The following is a 9046-nucleotide window of genomic DNA, read 5'->3' as shown; positions in this document are numbered from 1 at the left end:
GTAGTCTGTAGTCAAATGTCAAATTTGTGTTATTATTAGTTTAACAAATTAAAGTTAGGCTTAGTTTTACGATTTGGAGAAAGGCACCAATAACAAACAATCTCCTAAAATGGAAGGTGTCGTTACGTAGTTTCTCCGTTGATATTGGCTGCATAGACTTTTTAGATGATATATAATAACATGTCTTCAAATCATACAAAAGTTGAACTAATTCACGAATTAATTGAATGAAAAACGTAACAGGTAGAAGACACTAAGTAAATAGAAACATGCTCTATATATGATAAAGAGCAATGTATACTTTAGAATTAGGATGTAGAAGTCTAACGTTTATATATTTGTAATTGATTAATTTGATATAGTTTATAATTAGGATGTAAAACCACCTACGTGCATGAATCAGATGAGAAGAGAAAATATAAATAGTTAGTAATTTTTGCACTCAATATTGTTTTATACATATTTTTAAATGTGTATCGACTTAAATTTTTATATGAGATGATTATACACTTTAATATTACCATCTTAAATTTTTAGATTACCAACTTTAATTAAAAGGGGGGATTACTATATTCACGAAGCTCTCTAATTAGTATCTTATAGGTTAATGATTAACAATTAAAATACACTGTATAGTAGCTAGATGACGAAAGAGGTTGGCTTAAGTGATTAAGCATTTTTAACTTCAATTTTTACCTTAGAAATTCGAGTCATGTGAGATGATAAGTGAAGGACCAGTGGACCAGTACTTTTGATTATCCATATTAATTGAAGAAAGTTAAAAGAAAGAAAAAGTTCGAGTGGAACTCATTATAAAATGTACTTACACACGATAAAGATAGAATAACAATTATTGTCCTCATTGAAGGTGACTTTACTAGACGAAGAAAAGGACAATTAAGTCCACACATGAACAATTTTTTTCATTCCTAATGAAGCTCACAAGTGCATAAAATCAATTAAGATTTTGATAATAATAATAATAAGTTTGAAAGAGTGAAAGTCACTTGACTATAAGAAAAGAAGCGAAAAGTCAGAATGAATTGATAGGGAAGCAATTCGTTATGTGGAGGTGGGGATGGTGTGACCATGGAAGTAGATCATTTAAGTATTTTAATTCGCACGCTTATGTGATTACGTGAGGAGGATTAGACACTAATTTAGGGATAATTATCTGTTAAGAAGTACTAATTAAGAAACAATAGCAATGGATAACAAGGAATCTTGAATCTACTGCAGTATATATTGTATTAATTTATACACAAACAGTACTAATGAAACGTGATTACATGTGAATGAATATAATTGACGGCTCTCTCCAACTATTGCTCCTTTTATTATATTTTTTGGGTTTCAAATACGCTGTTTACGAACTACTACAATTTGTAGCATTCGGACAAAAGTTCTTGCCAAACCGCACACCAAAAGGAAGAGAAAGAGGTGATAAAGGGAAAGAAAAAAATAATAATCAAACCACTGACTTGAAGATAAAATTAGGGTGTGTTTGGCATGAAAGGAAAATAATTTTCAAATTTTCACATTGATTAGTCAAAATGTTTTAAAAAATATTATTTGTCAAAAAATTAGTCTTTAAAAATCAGGAAAAACAAAACATCATTAGTAGAGTATATTTAAAATAGTTTATAGTAGTATTAGGATCAAGCGCTCACGACCATGTCAAAAACTATAGCTGATAGTAAATGCGTAATTTTTTTTCTTAAGTAAGTCTATCAAGCAAGCATCATGTTCAATCATGACTCTGACCCGGACCACCCAGCCTTCGTGGACCTTGCCATAGGTAGGATATTAACATTACCCAACACATAATAACGTTCAAAGCTCACCATTCCTCCTTACCCCCTAATGCCCACCCCTTTGATCAATCACTCCATATATACGATTGTCGATAATACTTTTACCTACTTATCAAATACCAGAACATGAGTAAAAATTCAAAATATTTATTTTTCAAGAAAACGTTTTTTTTTTCAAATACGACACCGCCCACAAAGACTTTTTAAATTATACTATTATTTTATCTAAGTGTAAATAAAGAGAAAAAGAATCAATGGAAACTGGTAAGAGCATACGTGAGTATTATGAACTATAGGTTTTTGTTGTCATAAAGTAAATAAAAGAGTACAAGAGTGTGAGACAGATGTAAGCCATGTGCATGGTACAGCATGATATGATTGAATTTAACTTTTTGGTCTTAAAAGATAAAATTTCCATATGATCAAATATATAGCACAACAAGCTAATTGCAGAAAATATTTAAACCTGGTAAAGGATCAAACTATGTTTTGTTTTTCTTTTTACTTTTATGATAATTGATTGGTCTTTTAAAATTTATAGCTGTACCTACACATGTAGTATAATTAATTGAACCTTTTATGCGACTGTGTCAGCAGTAATATCACAGTTGACATTAATGAACTTTCTTGACAATTTCGTAAAGGAGAACTATTTTGTTTTTATTTACCATAAATAATTTTGTATAGTAATATTTTAATTATTCCATCAAGAAGATAAACTTCGAAATTATTGGGTCATGAGTTTGAAGCAAAATTATAAAGTAGATTTTATTGGTTAAACAAATGACAACTAACTGAACAATTTTCCAATCCGTTTGAATTTCTAATGTTATCTAATAGCATACACATATGATTACGCCATTTTATCATTTTAATTAATCATTAAATTGGAGTTGAAATATGAAAGCAGAGAATAGAGATAAGGAGCTGCTTTTGGTCAACTTCACAACGATAGCGACTATTTATTCAATAATATTTCTCAAGTTCATTTTTATTTGTCAATCTTTTTTAAAATAAGTTTTCACAAATCGTTAGCATTAATTACATATATAAATCACTCTTAGCATTAATTACATATTTCTCAAATTGTTTTTTTTTATAAAATTTGATATTAAATATTAATTAATATGGATATTATGATAAAATATATATGTCAATTATTATTTATGAACGTACAAAATTTAAAGTGAACGAGTAAAAATGAATGGAAGAAATAAATCTAAAGCCAAAAACTGCCGAACTCAAGTTGATTTTAGAAATTATTTGTGTGCTAACAAACTAGTATTTAGAGACCTGGTGTTCCTCCTTAGCTACACTTTTATCTGAATACCAATAATCTTTCTACTATAAACTTTCTTCTTTTCTTCCCTTAGCCCCACTCTCCATTTGTGCATATTTTTTCACTTCATCATATAAATAATTGTTCTCTTCAATTGTTTTCAATCATCAAATTAATTGTAAGAATCCAAAAAGGTTCTTCTTCTTTTATTTATCTATTTATTAGAATTTGTTGAAAATTAAACAAGAAAGTATGGAAAGTGTGTGTGGATTTGGTGGTAAAGAAGAAGAAATGGAATTGCCTCCAGGTTTTCGATTTCATCCGACTGATGAAGAGCTTATTACACACTATTTAGCCCCAAAGGTTCTTGATAGTAGCTTTTGTGCTATAGCTATTGGTGAGGTGGATTTGAACAAAGTTGAACCATGGGATTTGCCATGTAAGTTTTTTTTTGCACCATAATTGTGTTTTTTTTTAATTGAATTATATGTTTGATGATTGTGATTTTTTTTCAAAAAAAATTGTTCAGGGAAGGCAAAAATGGGTGAAAAAGAATGGTACTTCTTTTGTATGAGGGACAAGAAATATCCAACAGGACAGAGGACAAACAGAGCCACAGAAGCAGGGTATTGGAAGGCAACAGGGAAAGATAAGGAAATATTCAAGTCAAAAACATTTGTTGGTATGAAGAAAACTCTTGTTTTCTACAAAGGAAGAGCACCTAGAGGTGAAAAAACTAATTGGGTTATGCATGAATATAGATTAGATGGGAAATATTCTATTCATAATCTCCCAAAAACTGCCAAGGTATAACTACGCTTCCCTTTTTTTTCTTTTCTTTTTTTTGTGACTCGCGGATTCAGGATTTAATTTCTATGTACTTTTTTTTTTTTGCAGAACGAATGTGTGATTTGTAGAATATTCAAGAAGAATTCAGGAGGGAAAAAGATAGCAATCTCAAATCTCACGAGAAGCGGTAGTTTAACAGATAATTCGAGGTCTTCAAATTTGCCACCATTAATGGACATGTCTCCATACAACAACAATACTCAGATTACAACAACAGCCAGAAGTAGTGGTGAGACATGTAATTCACATGTGACGTGTTTCTCCGATTCAGTGGAGGATCAAAAACCTCAAACTTATGATCATTATCATGCTCCTCTATCGAGTTCCCCTGTTTCAGTCGATTTCCCTTCAAATGTACCAAACGAATCGATGGCGTACATGGAAAATTTCCAGTATGGAGATTCTGGATTGATGCAAGATAACTCGATAATGAGGCTTTTGATAGATAACAATTATGGGTCAGAATCGAAACAAAGTTTGAGGGGTTACGAAGATCATGACTTCAATATCACTTCAACTGGCCCAGTGGACATCGATTGTCTATGGAATTATTGATATTTGAGAGCTGGATAAACATTTAGTAGGGACTTGAAAAATGCATTAGAAAGGGGAAGAATTGAATGTGGGAGTTGGGACAGAGGAATTGTGCTTATAATTATTATTCTCAGATATTGTTTTAAATCATTTGCAGTAGTACTACATATCTGTTGTGTATAGATTTGTCTCCACTCGAAATAATACATAACTTAATTGGTTTGTTAATATGTAAACCATCTATTATGCTAATTTTGTTTTCCATTTTACTTATTTCTACTAATAAAACTTGTGGTTGATTCATAAGGGATAAAGAAGTTTTTATCGAGATATGTACTTTTGTTTTATACTAGATCAAAAGCGTCTATATTAGAAAAATATTATTGTGGTGCTTTCAAAATCTGAGTTTGTTAGGAGTATTCATATTTTATTACGTATTAGTTAAGATAAGTTGGTTTGTAATTGCATCATTTGTTGAAGTTTTGGGTTGCACCATCTAACAGTCTTAGCTCATCATCGCATCACTTTACACAGGAGGATTCGTATATGAACTCTTTGTAATTCCAACTGTTAGGCTACCAACCCAATTTTATGACTTATCTACAAATTAATTACAATCTTTTTTCTCATAGAAATTCATAAATAGAATTTTTTTACGACTGCTACTTGAAAATAACCACAATTTTTAAAATTTATTCATTTTTTTATTTGAATAAACATATTGGAACTTTTAAAAAGGACAGGTTCTCCTTCATCTATTAAACTCCAGTACAATGGTCTGTAATTAGATATTAGTCGTATTAGATAATGACCTTTATTTTTTTTATTTATCGATTACACAAAAACCATATTTCATATTTGACATTCTTTTGTTTTTATTATATCATTTATGTCTATATTTAGCATAGGATAAGAAAATTTACGAAAATAATTTAATATTTGTGCACTAAGAATGTATAATTTTTATAATTAAACTTATAAACATAGAAAAGTATGCAAACCATTTGAAATATTATATTCTAATTAGTTACCGAAAAGTACTTAAATAAATAACCTACTACAGTGTGAAAAACACCCGTAAAAATTCAAAATAAACGGCTTTTATCTGAGGAAGAAAAATACAACTTACAGTACTTCTCATTTATTAAATCCTGAATATCTATTTTTCAGGAAAAAAATGACCCAATAGGGACCATTAGCTCTATTAGATTAGTCGACCCATCAAAAGTAAAAAAGTACAAATAAATTAGGAAGATAGGACCAAATTACGAACTCGTGATAGTAACATGATAGCTTTCTTCGTTAATTTCAAGTGTATGTAAAATTCTGAATTCAATATACTTGTAAAAATATAAAATTATGAGTTCAGAGAGTAATATTTTAAAGTTTATTACATTTTTTTTTTATATATGCTTATGTTTCGGTTCATATATTATCGATCAATCCTTGACAAGGGAGAGGGGACCCTTCTCATACCCTCTCTTACAGGAGCCTAATGGAAAAAAGTCTATGTCCAACGGGGAAAAACTGCGGTAAAAAAATGTCCATTTATTGATGGCTAGCTCATAGATATAGCTATTGGATTTAGGTTTTATTTAAAATATTTGGTTCATTCGTACATGTAGCACTAAGCTGTAATTTTTCCGTCACGGACTCCACACGTACAACACGTCACAACTTTTAAGCAGTCTTGATATAAATTTTTTTCATGCTTCAAGTTGTTAAGTACTTAAATCACATTGATTAAACTAGGATATGTATAAAATTAGGAGTCTAGGACCCTAAGCTCGAAAATTCAACTATTTTGTGCTTATAGGCAATAAAAAATTCAAATAGGTTTTTTTTTTTAATGAGTTGGAGGAATATTTATTGCGATCCCAATGCAAATGGTCTTCTGCAAATATTTTATTCTTGATCATTGAGTTTCTTTTTTATTTCAATTTTTTGAATAATTGTAAAATATCAAATTTGGAGTCCTTTAGATCAATTTGGAAGTAAAATATGTTGGTGAAATTTATGTGGACTAGGACTTGTCAATTTGTTCCAAAATTATGATATAATTTAAATTAAATTCTTGGTGATCAATCATGATTCATACCAAGTCCATCTATCATTAACTATTTTAGATAATTTCTACTTAACTTCAAACAATCGTTTGAGCTGAGTTGCATCCATCCGAACTTATAGTAATATACCGACACATTGCAGTCAAAGTTCAAAGTATTGGCTAGTACTAATTGAATACTCAGTATTGTAAGAAATAACTAGATTAACAGAAATATATGTGTTACACTTTATATCTTTTGGCTACTCAAAAAATTGCCTTAAATATTTTTTGTTTAAATGGTCAGAGTTTTTCATAATATTATACCTTCTATGAGAGAGTTGAAAGTCTACCGTCCATTCAAAATTAATATTTCTAAAAGGCCAATTAGAATGATAACATATAAAATACTATCTTTTAATAATGAATTGTTCAGGAAAGAAGAAGAACTTTCGATTTTCAGTATTTATTAATTACATAGAAGAATAGTACTTGGTCTATTTAATTATTTGTTTCCAACTTAGTATATATTATTTGTAACTTTCAAAATTAAATTATTCGCTTAATCGATTAATTAATTTGTAAGTGAGATACGCGCTTTCAGAATAATCAGGTTTTTCGGATAGATTTATCATACATCATTAAGTCATGGATTATGTGGCATTAAGTTGTGAATTTACCAAAATATACCATATATATTCTTTATTTTATTGTTTAGTTCTCACTCTGTCACTCAATAATTTGGTCAAATTCCTACTTTTATGATTTATATTCCTCAATTTAATATTTTTGTTTCTCAATTATCAGCATTTTGAATCTCTGTCCTCTTTGGAAAAGAAAATATATAGGTGGGTTGAATTTTACTTGATCAAATATGTGATAATGTTTGAGTTTTTACAAAAAAAAAAATAAGATCAAAAGTTGATAATTTCAATCTTCTTTGATATATTCAATTCTAAAATATTTTTAATTTTTTTTTCCACACCTTTAATTATTTGCATTGGTTGATTCTTGTTGCTCCAATATGACTTTAAATATAAATATTTTTTATATTTTTTTTAAATGTCAGAGAAGGGAACATGGAAACAAGAATACATAAGTTTCCATAATATACGATTTTTGCTCCATTTTAAAAGGAAGGAAAAGACAATAGAAGAGAGACAAAGCAGCATTATATTCTGCGAATTTACGTCATTTGTCTTTGGTCTTTTTTATTCCTTTTTTTGGGGTAAATTTGACTTTTCATTCCAACTACTAATATCAAGACATGGAATGGAAAAAAAAGATGTTCGACACTATTTGAAGTTTATGTGTTTTGATTATGAATATAATGATAATTGAGTTTTTATAGTCTGCACGAAATTACAAATTTCAATAAATCATAAAACCTTAACATATTTCAATTGAGAAAATGACATATTTTATATGATTGACTTAACCCTAATAGATGTTTGATAAAATCTATTTAAAGGAAATTGATTTCTCATATCGCACTCATCTAATATTATCTTAAAAAGTTGTAAATACAATTGTAATAAAAAAAGAAAGACCACCTTTTAAAATAAATACTCCAGAGAGCCCAGATAAATATAAGTATTGGAAAAGAAAAGAAAACACACATATATATATATATATATATATATATATAGTAAAAAAAATGAGGAAGCATGAGGAAAGTGATAATGATGAGTAACAAACCCTGAGACGACAGCATTGGGCTGTCCTACAGGCCCACAGAACAATGAGCCCACCTTCCTTCTTTGTTGGATTCCTTAACAGCTCAACGGAAAACGTCACAAGTAGGCCCATACATTATATTATCTCTACTAATAAATTGACACGTATATCGTCATTTGTGCGGCCCATTCTGGTCTTTTTGTGACACGTCATTTCAGTTTTCAACCAATTATTGTGCAGTAGTTGATTGGGCCACGTGTCCCATTTCACATTCTAGTTCAATCCCTTCGAAGTCCTGTCTGACGTTCCTTGGAACCGACAAAATTAGATTGTCGTTTAACATTTTGTTGGTAAGGTTTTAAGTGTTTTAAATTTATTTTGTGTATTGTGGTGTTCAAAGTCCATAAATTATAAAAAAAAAAAAAAAAAAAAAGAGATTCATTTACTAAATAATTGTCCAAAAAACAAAAGATAACTTTAGTCTTGTTATTTCAGCATATATATTTGAGCAAAATAAATGCAGAATTTTGGCAAACAATACAAGAAAAAAGTAGTTATTTGAAACTTAAGCAGTTGTTATGTTACAAGTTGCTGAAGTCAGTTAAAACAAAATGGAAATTGATAGTTGAGAATCAATGGTATGTTGGAGTTATTCGGAAAAAATGAGCGATGGAAAGCATGGGCCGTTTCTCCATCTTATTATTAAATGGGCCCACATGCCTACATTTGGCCCATAATAATTGGCTGCCTAGGTTTCTATTAAGTATAAAAATGTCACTCTATCATTCGTTTGTTTGTTTCTTCAATATTCTTTTTTAAAAATAAAAATAAATATATATATATATATAT

At 29.3% G+C, this 9046-nt stretch overlaps 1 protein-coding gene across 1 annotated transcript; it reads left to right on the top strand.

The window, feature by feature from the left end:
• Window positions 1–3110: 3110 nt before the first annotated feature.
• On the top strand, window positions 3111–4728 carry LOC102578811 (NAC domain-containing protein 92). Its single transcript, XM_006338373.2, has 3 exons — window positions 3111–3532; window positions 3623–3900; window positions 3991–4728. The coding sequence occupies exons 1-3, from the start codon at window positions 3346–3348 to the stop codon at window positions 4495–4497; spliced, it is 972 nt and encodes a 323-aa protein (XP_006338435.1). The 5' UTR covers window positions 3111–3345; the 3' UTR covers window positions 4498–4728.
• The last annotated feature ends 4318 nt before the right edge of the window (window positions 4729–9046 follow it).

This window comes from Solanum tuberosum, unplaced genomic scaffold (assembly GCF_000226075.1).
Source record: "Solanum tuberosum cultivar DM 1-3 516 R44 unplaced genomic scaffold, SolTub_3.0 scf00004, whole genome shotgun sequence".
In the NCBI taxonomy this organism is placed as follows: domain Eukaryota; kingdom Viridiplantae; phylum Streptophyta; class Magnoliopsida; order Solanales; family Solanaceae; genus Solanum; species Solanum tuberosum.
Note: the sequence above shows the minus strand (reverse complement) of the source record. Positions and strands in the feature narration are given on the sequence as shown.

Excerpts from the sequence above, each read along its gene's own strand:
- LOC102578811 (XM_006338373.2), top strand. The coding sequence starts at position 3,346 with ATGGAAAGTGTGTGTGGATTTGGTGGTAAAGAAGAAGAAATGGAATTG. Across the intron at positions 3,533-3,622 it reads TGAACCATGGGATTTGCCAT|GGAAGGCAAAAATGGGTGAA; the intron begins GTAAGTTTTTTT and ends AAAATTGTTCAG. Across the intron at positions 3,901-3,990 it reads ATCTCCCAAAAACTGCCAAG|AACGAATGTGTGATTTGTAG; the intron begins GTATAACTACGC and ends TTTTTTTTGCAG.